The following is a 14695-nucleotide window of genomic DNA, read 5'->3' as shown; positions in this document are numbered from 1 at the left end:
ATCAGAAACGTTCTACAGGAGGAATCCTCTAGTAATCCGAGACTCGGAAAGTCATCCAATGAAGAGCAGAGAACTGTGACAGACAAGATGGCTATCCAATTATGAGCAAAAGGCCCACCTAAAGTCCCTCTATGTATATTGTATTGTCGACAATAGGTGTTCACAAGAGACAGCTAGACCTCTCAGTAGGTGAGACCCAAAGAAGAATATGATATGAAGCGCAGCAACAGAGTACAACTCAGTTGAAAACAGCCCAATATCTTGTGGCAAAAAGTTCATGCCTCCATCATCACCATCTGTTTGCCACAAGGGAACATCACAGTATGTCACTTCCTGTTTTCAATATTTTCGTTTGTGGGGAAAAACATTTTCATACTAACTGTACCAAAATATAAATGCAATATTTAAACATAACTTAAAGAATAACAAAGTATGATCCTTTATTGTCATCACAGGATTCAGGTGACATTTACTCTACAAACCACCCCAGTCTTCGGCTTTAGGGTTTATTACATCACCAGAATATCGTCCCTTGGCCCAATAGCAATACAGGACACCGTTACAAGGTTACTAATAATATACATTATATAGATACTCAAGTACACTATTCACAGAAAAGTGACCAAAATGTTTAAACAAAACAACATTTTGGACCCATAATTATGTGATTTTTGAACCAATGAAATAATTCAAAATGCTTGAAAATGGTGTTTAGATGCATAGATTTTATGTGGCAGCAATTCATGCATCTGATAATACAACATGTAAAAGTATTAAGATTTTGAGAAATCGGTAGCTCATTTGTGCAAATTACATGAGAATTAAAAAAAATTAGAAATCAATTATGTTTATCACTTTTACATGTATGATTTGCCACCATTTGTTGTCATTGGATTTATTTCACTCTATCTACTTCACCCACCTATGTAAAAGGTCTGACATTTCTTTAGCCATTTCATCCCTATGAAAAAAATAAAATTGTTGTAAATGAAAAAACACTTCATGAAGGCAAAAATGTGAATGACTTCCTTCGAGCAGACTTCAATTTAATTCACAATTCATAATGTGTTTGCAACTAACCCTCGAGTGATACTTACTAAGACCACAAAGCACATAATTAGCATGAGACATTGTTTTGTAAGGTCTACTGTGACATGTTTGGAAATGTCAAACAGCTAAGTACTGCATGGACAGGACCTTGATAAATATGCTGATTAAGCAAAGTATGTTGATATTCGGGTTGTTGACGACAAATGTGTATGTTTTATAAAGATGATGAAAAAGAGTTACTGCAGAGCCCTCAAAATGTGAAGAAATGTTGATTTGACAAACTCAAATATGATGGAAATTAAGCCCAAAAACTACGAAGCCTAATGTCAGGGTCAGAGTAATCTACCTTTCCAGCTCTACCACAACTCTCACGTGGCGAGGCGAGATAGGAGTTGGGTGGCATCACAAGATAAATAACAAAAAAGGACAAGAAGGACACAATAGAAATGCTCATAGATTGGGAGAAAATGTGATGTTTTAAGGGGAGGAGGACAGCAGAGAACAATTTCTTTACTCCATACCTGAATGCACCGATGGCTGTGGTAGAGGTATTCCCCCCACTACACAAATGGGTTACTGCAGGGATGGGTCACTACATCAGTGCGACCACTACATATTGTTCCTACGTCATTACAGTAAGTAAAATCGATGGAAGCTAATTTCATTTAAATTAAAAAAAAAAGGGGGAATGTTAGGGTGACAATTTAAATAATATAATTTTTAAAATCATAGAGTAAAATATTTACTTTAATTGGTGTTATTGCTTATAAAGTTACACCTACATTACGGAGCACTATGCCATGCAACGTTGAGTTTCCTTTTTAAAACAATAAATATCTAAAAATATATATCTGCACTTCACCCAAACCGATCTTTTGAGGAACTTCGGGAAGAACTGGAATTAACAGGAAGGCATGAGGCAAATATTCTGCACTTTAGTTTGATCTGAAAAGCATCTCTCATCCCATTTTAGGGTACTGCATGAAAAACTCTGAAATTTTTTGTAGACATGGGCGAAAGAAAGGTCCATGAATGGACAGCCAAAACTTCCATTACCTTCCTAATAACGTTGATTTTGAACTTTTACTCAAGAGTTTTCCTCAACAGTCTCCTCAAGTTATCCACGTTGAATTGTTCAGTTCTGCCAAGTGGTTTGACATTACTGTGATGTTTGATGCATCATCGCTTCTGATCATAAGCGGCCCCTGTATGCTTCAACTCATTTTGCCCTCACTTTGCGCCTCAAGTGTACCATAAAGTAAAAGTACACGTTTCAGAGAAACTATCCTGTCTTGTAATTCAGCAGCCAATAAAACCTGCAAGGAAAAGCCCCTCCTGAAATCGCCTCTCTTCAAAAATCTGATCAGGAATCACAAGTCTAGTATGATTTGCAATCTGCCTCCATTATTTGGACCAAAGAAGTACCTTGAGGAACAATAAAGACCCGTCTACGGAGCCAAAACGGTCCGTGCACCTCCTTTTCCACCAATATTATACATTATTTCTCTAAGATGGTTGTGTGTGGGTGGGGTTGAGTTGGAGACTTGAGCAAAAGTGGTGGTTCATTGAGAGCAGGAAGGGCAAAACCAAACTGCATTATGTTAAGGACTTACTGCCCTTTTATTAATTCCATTCAGTTCTACAGAAAATAAGTCACTTGTCCCTCATCGGATGATTACATAGATTCAAGAAAAATTATAGTGAGTTTGCAGGTGTTGGAGTGGAATGGGGAGAGGCTTGCAGCTGCCAGTGCGGTCTACCTCTAGAGCCAATCCTATGTTTGTATTATTGAAGAAAACCAGTGCAGCTGATGCGCAATATACTGGGAGGTGGTTTCAGCGTTGACTACTGAGGCTGCAGTCTCTGTGGTATTTGTGCTATCGCTGGCAGGATTGCTTGCCAAGCGAAGTTAGTACTAAAGAATGAGACTAAACACCGCTCTGCTTGTAGGCATTTCAGACGTGAATCTGTTTTCTCAGGAAGTAGCATCTGTCCATGGAATAGTAAGTCCACGAGGGTGAGCTACAAAGTGCCAGAGAAGTCAGGTGAGTGCATTAAGGCATACCTCAGTATTACCAATGCCATAGTCACTGACCAGAAAAAAGTATTGCAGTGCTCCTTTGTCACCAGTGCCTTCATCATTCTGTGACTCCTTTATTGCACACACTGCCAGACGTCCTCAGGAGAAAACGTTACACAGCCCATTGCACCCATCTTCTCGAAATCAAGTATTCTGTGGTTCGAAGGGACATTAATTAGGTTTCATCTACATTGAAGAGGTCCAAATCACCTGTGTAGAGTGAGAGAACAGTAATTTGGGATAGTAAAGTGTAGACTAATGTCTGTAAACTAGCTACAGCTGGTGTAGAATCTGGACTTTTCCATGTGGTCAAAATTGGTCCCAATAAAAATTTAACACATGGTAGTAAAGACTCAAATGAAGAAATAGTGAAGGACAGTATCCCTGTGGCTTAAATTAACTGCTCTTGTAGCCAAGACAATCTATAAAGTATCGTCCTCTTTATTTCCAACTGCGGCATAAGAAGGGAAATCGTCATTTGGGACCCTATATTGCAGCTAAAGTCACAGCGATGAGGAGTGTCTATTCTGCTTGATTTTTGATTCTCGTGGAACACACTGACATCTTTCTCATTTCTGCAGACTTAGATGGCAGTAATGTCAAGTCTTTTTGAACAAGACTCAAAAAGAGCCTAGAATCAGACACACTTCTAAAGTGGTTGCACACATTCAATGAGTGGCATAGCCTAAAAATCTGAGTTTTTGTTTTTGCGGTTTCCACAGTGATGACCGCTAACAGAATCTTCATTATAGGTATACACAGTAAGGTGATTGTTAAGGTATATGTGAGGAATCCCGGCGTAACACTAAGTAACTGTGGCTAAAGTGACAGGTTTCTCTTGGAAAATGCATATGAGGTATGTAGGGCAGCATCTAACACAACGCTGAAGGTAATACGTGAACATAATGACATTTCCAAATCAATTTAGTTAAAAAGATAATACTTCAATGGTCAAACATTAGGCAAGTCTCTTGTCTGTATCAAGAGATATTCACAACAACTAATCTAAAGACTTTTTAGTCTGTTAAAGCTTTTTCCTGTGCTTAACGTTCTGTGCACATATGCCCTGGTTGTTCTGTTCAAAAAATTACTGCAATCATTTTTAGCACTGATCATTATTTAAAGCCCTGTGTAAGAAAGTTTTAAGGTAGGTGAAAATTCAGGAAAATGTATCCTGCCAAAAGCACAATCTCACTCACTTGCAGAAAGTGTCTGTGTTCCAAAAGCCATCGTTGAAACTAATAGTGACACCCAGGACCTATTCTTCCCACGTCACCATCACTCAGGAATATTTTTTTAGACACTAGGCACATATTTCTGATGGGAGGAAGGCTCCTTAGGCACTCACTTCAGAACCACATCCAAAGCCCAGTTCACTCTGTCCTGTTGGTTTCATGTGCCATCTCTGCCTTAAGGGGACCGAGTGAAGAGTAGTGGCCTCTCCAGGTTCAAACTGTTAAGTCTCTTTTTCAGCAGGGACTCCAGACAAAGTCTATTCCATGGTGGACTGCTAGACTTGAAGTCAGCTTCCATGACCGTTGAGAACAGACTTCAGAACTTGGCTTCAGGAGAAAGCAGGATTCACGTCTTCAGTCCTTCCACGTTTAACAGGTGAACCCCTACAGCAGCCATTACATTTTCCACTCATCCTAGCCTTTGGAACACGAGAGGTAATGCCATACCACCGTGCCCACCTTTGGGTAACAGAAGCCCAGTGAACCTTAAACACCTTCTCTCCCCACAGGGCCATCATTGACTAGCAGAGCCCTTTTGTTTAAGCAAGTCAAGCCATTGCAGGTCAGAGCTGTGGGGGTCAAAGCAAGGTTAATCACCCTGCAGGAGGGTTGTGGATGTCTTAAACCTGACAGTTAATAGTTCATGAAGTATCAACGTACAACCTTTCTCGAAATCACATTTGCTACATTGCTACCGCAGAGCTAAGTTCCCTAATAGATTAAAACGGCTATTATGCTTTTTGATCCAAAGGTGCAAAGATGGAGTCTCTATCTAGATAAAGACTAATACACACACACACACGCTATTCAAAACACACCGCCAGGTTGTCAATGAAAAGCTGCTATCAGCCTATGCAGTAAGCCATCTTTTGTACCCTTTTGTACTGAAACATGCAAAGACAGCACAAATTGCACAATTCATTTCTGAACATTATGCACCTTGACTTTGCTGGGCTTTAGGGAACACTTGACAAAAAGGGCTTAAGTTGTAAAAAAGTAAGTGACACGGATCTGGTTATTGCTCAGCAGGCAACTGCAGATCACATCACTCCTATGTCCTGCTACTTACTAGCCATCATACTCACACAAGTGTGACATTTTGGACTCTTCCACGTCACCTCAGGCTGTAATGACAGACTAGACACACTAGTTTCCCTATGTTTTTTACAGGACAAGGAAATGTAAAACACTGGTGGTGACAAAAAAGATACACAGTCTGCCACCAAGTGGTAGGCTGTCAAAACTCGAAGAATGTGCCGTTGCCGAGCTCCAGAAAACACCAGCACAATAAACATGGTTTACAGGTGACTGATCCTTTTTTTTTAATTTCAACAAAACAAAGTACCTCTGCCACCATAAATCACACTGAATTTTTTGACAGCAGGAGTCCCTTTTATTGACCCTGCATGTTTTTTATTTTTATTTTAAGCATCTCTTTGTATTGTTTTTGCAATTAAGTGTTCCTTCACCATATACACCTCACAAATAATGTCTTTGTTTTTTTTTTTTAAAAAGGGGGAACGTTTACATGTACACACAAAAAATAAAATCTATACAAAATACTTATACAACAATACATTTAGGTTCATACAAATATTTGAAAGTCACTGAAACTCTACATCTTCATTTTTTCAAAAAAGCAAAAGCATTTGACACCTTAAGAATGCATATGCACTGTTTGTTTCTCTACACAATTCTGATGTCCTACTGTTATTTACTGTGTCAAGACTATACACAATGTTAGTCCTATACACCTGTCCTGGCTTATGGTCCTTTTGAGTGGTTTGAAAGAACTTTACAGTTTGTTTAAACAGATGAGTTTATCTTATTCCAACTCAACCAGGTGTAAAAAAACACCAGCTTATCTTGAACTAGATCTTTCAAAACCACTGTGTTGTGCCGACGAGTTTTGACCTTGCTGTTGTGGGACCAACACGTAAATTTATATCAAGGTCTTTTTCATTAGGGCTGGTTTTGGTTGCGGTAGGACGATTTTTTGGTGTCTACAAAAAAATGTATGAAACTCGTTTTAGTGTACCTTCTTTGATTATACCTTAAACATTTTTTTGCTTCAACGACATTTTTTGTAGCCTGTACATACCGTCTTAGTAGCTGAAGAATGTTAATGTTTCCTTGCTACCTGTTTAGATAAAAAATTATAGTTGTAGTAGTAGTCTCAGTGTCTATTATTTCAAACAACATTAACGTTCTTCAGCTACTAAGACGGTATGTACAGGCTATAAAAAATGTCGTTGAAGCAAAAAAAAAAATTTAAGGTATAATCAAAGAAGGTACACTAAAACTAGTTTCATAAATATTTTTCAAAAGGACCATAAGCCAGGACAGGTGTATAGGACTAACATTGTGTATAGTCTTGACACAGTAAATAAGAGTAGGACATCAGAATTGTGTAGAGAAACAAACAGTGCATATATCTGTGAGATTGTTGAGGCCTCGAATATGGGGGGCAGAGAGTTCCAGAGAATCGCCGCTCTGTACCGGAAGGAACGACCTCCGGCCCGAGTTTTCCTAACTCGAGGGACCAACAGCAAATCATGGAGCGGGCTGACGGGAAGGAACATAAAAAGAGAGTAGATCCGTCAAAACCCCGGGGGATCCGAGCTTCAGAATTTTAAAGGCTATACAGAGAGCCTTAAACTCGATCCATTGAGCCACGGGCAACCAGTGAATGCGAACAGACTCTACGCAAGCCCAGAAGAGCTCTAACTGCGGCGTTCTGTACTCTCTGTAGCCTATGTATTTCTGCCTTGTTCGCCCCTAAGTACAGGGAGTTCACATAATCAAGTCTAGATATATTTTTAAAAAATTGTTTTTTTTATAATTCTTTTTATTGTTAATAAATAACATACAAGGCAAAAGACACAGTACTTTAGGATATAGTCCGAGCGAGGAAGGAGGCAAAAGACAACACAGTAAAGTTTATATGTTGCATCAGGGAACGGACACAGGGGAGAGACAAGTTCCAGAGCAATAATATGTTCTACATCACGGGAATGGTGGGTCGGGGGAAAGTTGAGCTTCAGGGACGTCCGGAAGAGGAGGAGTGCAGATATCCCCACAATAAGTATTCCAGTGACCCCAGATCTTCCCCCACTTTCTGGGTCGCCCTCGTGCCACATAAACAGTCTTCTCCCTAAACATGCACCAATCCATGTTTTCCATCCAAGCCTCGACCGTGGGTGTCCTCTGGGAACCCCACAACTGTGCTATGTCTCTCTTAGCCACCATATTCCCCAGGGTTGCCCATTGTGTTTGTGCGACATTATAATCAGTTGGTCCCCAGACATTCAAGAGACAACGTCTAGCCTCGGGTAGTAGAGCAACACCAGTAGCCTCTTTCATCTTATCGTGTACCCCTGTCCAGAAGGCAACAACGGGACACTCCCAAAGTATATGTAAAAAAGTCCCGAGCAGCCCACGACCATGCTTACAAAGACCATCTTCAGAATAACCCATTCTAACCAAGCAGGGACCAGTCACGTAGACTCTATGTAGGATTTTAAGTTGCACCAACCGCAGACGGGCTGGAATCGCTACCTCCTTAGGAGAGGAGATTGCTGATTGCCAGTCCTCGTCGTCCAATTCGAGACCGTCCCGGGTCCATGTGTCCCGGAGGAGCACCAACAGGCCTGTTCTACCGTTGATTAGTTTTTTGCATATTAAGGAGATAGTGCTATCCGGCACATGGCCATCCAATATTCTATCCTCAAGCGGAGAGGATTCCGGGATATTCGCACTCTCCGGAAAGACCGACCGCAAAGCATGATGGACCTGGGCATATCAAAAATATTCCCTCTGACTAAGTTGGAACTCGACCTGCAATTCCTCAAAAGTTTTAAACTTGCCTTTAACCCAGAGGTCGCTCACCTTACTGATCCCAATCATATCCCATTTCTCAAATCCTTTCGTATTCCACAAGCCACCCAGCTTCTCGGAAGCAAAAAGTGGGGTTGCCCGGGTCAGTCGATCTTTCCAACCCATCGCACTGTTTGTGCAGTTCCATATCCGTACCGCAATCTGTGTGGGCCCCGAGAGCCTTCCTCCGTCCAGTCTAGAATAAAGCGCTCTATAGTAATCACCCCCCGGCAACAACCACTTATCCATTGCAAAAGCGGGGTTAAGTTCGGGGCCATATATACTATGATTAATGGCCCCTAATTGAGCCGCCCAGTAATACCGCTTGATGTCGGGGAGAGCGATACCGCCATCGTACCAAGGCAGCGTCAGCTTAGCAAGGGCGATGCGCGAACGTCTGTCCCAAATCAACTTTCCCTGGAGACCCTCAATAGCCCGAAAATAACTCGCAGGGGCCACGTCAAAGGTGTTATGAAGAGCATATAGAAAGCGTGGCAATGTCATCATCTTAAAAAGTGCCGTACGACCAAGCGGCGAAAGCGGGAGCTTACGCCAGCGCACCACATCCAGCTTCAACCGGTTCAGCGGCGGGAGCAAATTCTGTTCGTAACGGAGACTCGGGTCCAATGACACGTATATCCCAAGATACTTACAACCCGTATGTGCGACCTGGATGGGGCAATCGCGCGGCAGCAGAGGGACTTCACCCGAAAGAACTTATAAGTAAGATTTAGTCCAGTTGATAACTTAGCCGGAATTTTTACAAAAAGAGGTAAGGACATCAAACAAAACTATTAAAGACTTCCGGGGCGACGTCAGGTACAACAGTATATCGTCCGCATATAGGGAGATGCGGTCCTCAAAGTCTGGGGCCCACCGAATACCCCTCATCGACGGTTCCCATCTAATACATGCAGCTAGGGGCTCGAGGGCAAGGGCAAACAAAAGTGGAGACAGTGGACAGCCCTGTCTTGTACCTCTTTCAAAAACAAAAGGCTTAGAGACCCGACTATTTACCACAACCTGCGCCAAGGGATCTTCATAAAGGAGCTTGACCCAGCTAATAAAGCCAGGACCGAAACCGAACTTGGTCAGCACGGCCCACAAATATGGCCACTCAACAGTATCAAAGGCCATCGTGGCATCCAAGGAGGCCAAGATGGCCGGCTCACGCAACGACGAAGCCCTCGCGAGAACACCGTGTAACCGTCGCAGATTCAAAGCCGTATTCCGATGAGGGATGAAAGCGGATTGGTCCGGATGAACCAAGTCACCGACCACCGTTATTATACGGTTAGCTAACAATTTAGCAAGAATCTTAGGTTCTGCATTAAGGAGGGATATCTGCCTAAAAGAGGCACAGCGGTCCCTTGGCTTCCCTTCCTTATGAATCACCACTATGGTCGCAAGACGCTGATCACAAGGAAGGGAGCCCGCATCCCGCGACTCCAAAAACATTTCACGAAGATACGGCGCCACTGTATCGGGGCGCAACTTATAAAGTTCAATGGGGAGACCATTAGGGCCCACTGCTTTTCCGGAACTAATGGAGCGAATAGCGAGAGCCACCTCATCCACGGTTATTACAGAATCAAGCGACTCCTTGTCGGCGTCGGATAAGCTGGGCAGTGCTATATCCCGCAATAAGAAATGGGAATCTTCCTCCGATCTATCAGATACGGGGGAGTACACGTCCTGGAAATGTTCCGCAAAACTCTGGACAATCACATCAGGATCAGTCTCACGCACACCATTCGCTCTCTCAATCATAGGAACCACACGACTAGCCCTCTCTTTTTTATCTAACCATGCTATCAACTAAGTCTAGATATAATTCATGCTTGAATAACGATCTGTCTGGTCGGTGCATCAAAGAAACCTAGAATGGGTTTAAGCCCGCATAGTAAACCAAAACAGGTGCCTGCTGCCTTCTTCGTTTGTGTCTGGAAACTGAGCGAAGAGTTCATCCATACCCCCAGGTTATTTATAACCTGTTTAGGAGAGGGGGGGGGGGGGGCACCTAAATTCCTGGGCCACCAATGCTCATTCCATAACCCATGGTCTCTTCCCACCAGCAACACCTCCAATTTACTGGCGTTCAGCTGGAGGCAGTTGGCTCTCATCCAACCGACAACTGCAGCAAGATCACCTTGAAACTTAGCGGCGTCATCCTTAGAGTTGCTCGATAGTGCTACCACCAGCTGCGTGTCGTCGGAAACCACCGTCAGTCCTCTGCTCTTGGAAAATACAGCCAAAGGTTGTACAGATTGAGGAGCAGAGGGCTCAGAGAGGAACCCTGTGGTACTCCATGTTTGATGGGAAAGGCAGATGAAGAAAAAGGGGGGGCAATCACCTGGTAGGTCCTGTCAGAGAGAATGACGCTAGCCCCTTCAATGCAAGGCCACCGATGCCCGCCTCTTCCAAGCGGCGCAACAGGATAGCATGGGACACAGTATCGAACACGGCACTGAGATCCAAAAGGATCAGTGGCGATGTCAGTCCTGCATTCAAAGCTACCCAGAGATGCTCTGCTACCACCAGAAGCGCCGACTCTATGCCATGGCCGGGACGAAAACCATTTTGCAAGGGGTCGAGTATATTATTGCTGGTCAGGTGCTCTGAAAGAATGGAATTAATATATGCTTCCACGATTTTTGCAGTCCAAGAGAGCAGTGAGCTAGGCCTCCTCCTCTTCTGAAGGGTAAGGCGGAGCACAGAACACCCGTATGGTGATGGTTTGACTGAGATGGAATGCCTTCACAACTTTCTGTAAGAATGATGCTCGTGTCTGCAGGACCAGTTTGTGTGTGTGTTTGGCAGGATAACGCAGAGAGCCTGTCTCAGCACGAGCTGCACTGACGTGATGGCGACGAGGAACACGCATTGAGGGTAAGAAGTTACAAAGAACAGTACTGATGTGGCTCAGAGGGATTCTACATCAAATATGTGAAGACCATGATAAGGTTACTGCGGCATGACAAAAGGAGAGAAAGGAAACAGAGGTTGATGGCCTTAAAAACGCGGTATTTAAATAACAAGGGAAAAAGAGCAGAAAGAGCGAAAATGTACCCTTTAGCTGTGCCAAGTGCACAGCCTTACCGAACGAGCGACAAAACATTATATAACTCAGCCTGGAGGGGATAAATCTGGTGTGTACTACACCAATTCACAAACTTGACCACCTTGGCTGGCAAGATGACACCAACCACTTTCAGAGGAAGGTCAAAAGTCTTCAGTAGTTACAACTTTATCTCTGAGCATTAAGGTGGAGATTGTGACGACCTAAGTGAAGAACCCTGCCCTGTTGCTGCAACAGCTGGGCCTCCCAGAGGGACAGTCTGATGAGAGGACAGATGCTGAAGACCAGGAGTTCTGATTATCATACTCTCTGTGCCCATGAGGATTACTTGGGCTGGGTTGGTCCTGATCTTGAGAACTCAGGGCAAGAGAAGTATTGACGGAAAGGATTACAGAAGTCCCAAGTTCCACCCTTTGTTGAACAGGTCTCCTAGTGAGACACACCTTGGAAAGTCCAATGTGCAGAACTGCTAGCATTGCTGGTTCTTGGCGGTGGCAAATAGAGGGAGCTAGGGTTTCACCCATGTGCAGAAGAGACCTTGTGCCATATCTGGGTGTAACTGCCACTTGTAACCCACTTGCCCTCGATTACTCAGCTCGCCCACCCTGACATTCAAATATTCCATTAGGCCGTTCGCCAACAAAAAATCCTTTCATGATCAAGTGAGTTCCAGAAGCAAATTGTCTCCTGGCACAAGGCCCAGGACCCCTGTCCACCATGCTTGATGCCATAGTACATGGCAGTGGTGTTGTCAGTAAACACCTGTACCAGCCTCTGCTTTATGGAAGGAAGGAAGGTTTTCAACAAGTTTATTGCCCTCAGCTCCAGGAGGTTGGTATGGAACCTCTGATCTCCATCTCTCCCCGGTGGCCCACTGAGTCCAAGAGTGACGCATCAGTCACCACTGTCAGGCGTGTGGGGTAGAGAGTGGTATCTTCCACTGACTCGACCATGGTCCAGGACCCAATCACAGTCTAGAAACCCCCACTGCAGATATTTTGCAGTCTCCTCTAAAATTTGCAAGTGGTTGGAGAGATCCCCCTTGACGTTGGGCCTCCTGAGACTTCAGATCACACTGCAAAGCCCACATATGTCACCTGGCAAAGGTGACCAGCAGGGTGCATAAGGTCATCAGTCCCAGAATCGTCAGAGTCGACCTCACTCATTAGGATCATAGACTGAATGTCCTGGACTCTCCTTTCTGGGGTAAAGGCACAAAACAGAACCATGTACAGAATGGCTCAGATGAAGGGCAGTGTCTGAGGAGTCAGGTGTGACTTTGGCAAGTGAATAGTGTTGCCCAAAGATGATAATTAGTTTGCTGTAGTCTATAGGTGGTTGCCTAAAGCCTGGGGCAAACCCGCCTTCAACAGCCAGTCATCAGGCAAGGGGAAGACTTGGACCCCTAACCTCCAAAGATGTGCTAAAATCATCACCATCATTTTCAAGTACACCCGAGAGGCACTGGTGAAACCAAGGGGGAGCCCAGCGAACTGAAAATGCTCTTGTGCTACACAAGTTGCCTATGGCACCTGCGGGACAGGTATATGGAAATAGCGTAGGGCCAACGCCATCATCCAGTCTCAAGGGCAGCCAAGACCTGGGCCAGGGAGAGCAGCTCTTGAATTTGTCCTTCTGAAGGAAGGCGTTGAGAGGCTACAGGTCTACTACAGGACAAAGGCCTCCATCCTTTTTTGGCACCAGGAAATAGCAGGAGTAACAATCACGACCCATTTCTGATGCAGGTACCCTCTCAATAGCCCTTCTTCCCCAAGAAGACACTCGCTTCCTGCATAAAAAGGACAGATGGTCCTCCATCGGTCATTCCGGGGATGGTGTAAGGTGTGGCAGAGCAGTCAGGATGGAGAGGAATGTACAATTTGCAGCACCCATCGGTCTAATGTTATAGTCTGCAAAGTTGATATGAACCGTTGGATCCTTCAGCCAACCGGGTGGCTCTGTCCCTCAAAAGGGCACACTAAGGGGCTTGGCAGGTGGGGCCATGAGGGAGTATTATAGTGGGCTGACTGGTGGGGTTATCTCACCATGTGGCCAGTGGGTTTTACTGCAACAAAATACTGTATACCTCGTTGAGGTTGAAGCAGCTGCCTGTACTGAGTACCTCTGCCAAAGCCGTGAGTGGAGCAAAAAGAATGATGCAGGTGGCACAGTGGTGAAGTGCGGTGGCTCTACACTTTTTGAAGCACTGGAGAGCAGAGTCTGCCTTGTCCCCAAAAAGACAGGCCCAGTGAAAGGGAATTTCATAAGGGACAATTGGATATCACCCAAAAAGCTTGTCGGTCGCAGCTAGGCAAAGCGGAAAATAGCAACGCTGGTGCCAATTGATCACCCAATGGAATCCTTTGGTCAAGGCTGCAGAGGATTATAAATTTGGCAGTGTCATGATCATTCTGAAGGGCCTGGGTCAGTATAGGATGAAGGTCTTCTGGTATACCAGGGAGGACCCAGCAGGCTACTAGAATTAACTGACAGGAATACCTTTTTTCTGATGGTTTACACTCTCTTGGACTGCCTTTCTGGGGAAGTAATCGGAAAAGTGTTTTGGTCCGTCCAGCCAGTGGAAGCTTGTACCACTAAGCTTTCAGTAGAAGGGTTTCCACTCTCTTGGACTCCCTTTCTGTGGGAGTAATCGGGAAAGTGTTTTGTTCCATCAGACTAGTGGAAGCTTGTACCGATAACCTTTCAGTAGAGGGGTGGTGAGAAAAAAATGTGGGTTCAGCTGAGGCATGACAGGGGTGTCTCGCAATTTGATAACCTATTTGGGGAAGGGGGGGCAGTATTAGGTAAGGCTCAGACCCCTTAGAGGGTGATGGTCAATGCATCATTGAAAGCATGACATTGGACCTCTAAGGCAAGGGGCTGGAGGTCAAGAACTTTGGCTGCCTTCTGCATGGCAATGGAGGAAAGGTATTTTCCTCAGTGGCAGGACCAGTAGGTGTGATGAGGCTGAATCAGGAGAGGTCTCAAGGTCACTGGCATTATGGAGGCCATCATATCAGTTTTCTTTATGCCAGAGTTGCCTGGGAACAAGAAGTGTAAAGAGTAGGGCTTGTCTTGCGGAGAGGGACACTAAGCAGGGCCAAGACGGAAGGCTGTGTTTCTGGCAGTCGGCATGAGCATCAATGTTTAGGGACCCAGCATGTAAATGTCAAATGTAAATGTCATGGTACTTATAGAGCGCACTGTCACCAGACGGTCACCTTGCGGTGTCGCCTATGCGGTTTCTTGGCGCTGATACTCATACCGCTGTGGAACCCATCCTGGCTTTCCCTATGAAGTGTCCACTCCTGGGCACCCCCAGGGTGAAGCCAGGCATCCTTAGCGCTGTTGGGGTCGGTGTGGAGGCTAAGCAAG

The 14695-nt window shown here is 44.6% G+C and overlaps 1 protein-coding gene across 8 annotated transcripts in view; it reads right to left on the bottom strand.

The window, feature by feature from the left end:
- Positions 1-14695, bottom strand: part of MYO6 (myosin VI) — a 909629-nt gene that overhangs the window by 88311 nt on the left and 806623 nt on the right. For 4 of the 8 annotated variants that reach the window (XM_078648084.1, XM_078648085.1, XM_078648087.1 and 1 more), the window contains one exon: positions 923-961. The exons of the other annotated variants lie outside the window; for them this stretch is intronic. In XM_078648084.1, the coding sequence (XP_078504210.1) occupies positions 923-961 (39 nt within the window). The remainder of the gene's footprint in view (positions 1-922; positions 962-14695) is intronic. 8 annotated transcript variants of the gene reach the window in all.

This window comes from Lissotriton helveticus, chromosome 6 (genome assembly GCF_964261635.1).
Source record: "Lissotriton helveticus chromosome 6, aLisHel1.1, whole genome shotgun sequence".
NCBI classification, from domain to species: domain Eukaryota; kingdom Metazoa; phylum Chordata; class Amphibia; order Caudata; family Salamandridae; genus Lissotriton; species Lissotriton helveticus.
Note: the sequence above shows the minus strand (reverse complement) of the source record. Positions and strands in the feature narration are given on the sequence as shown.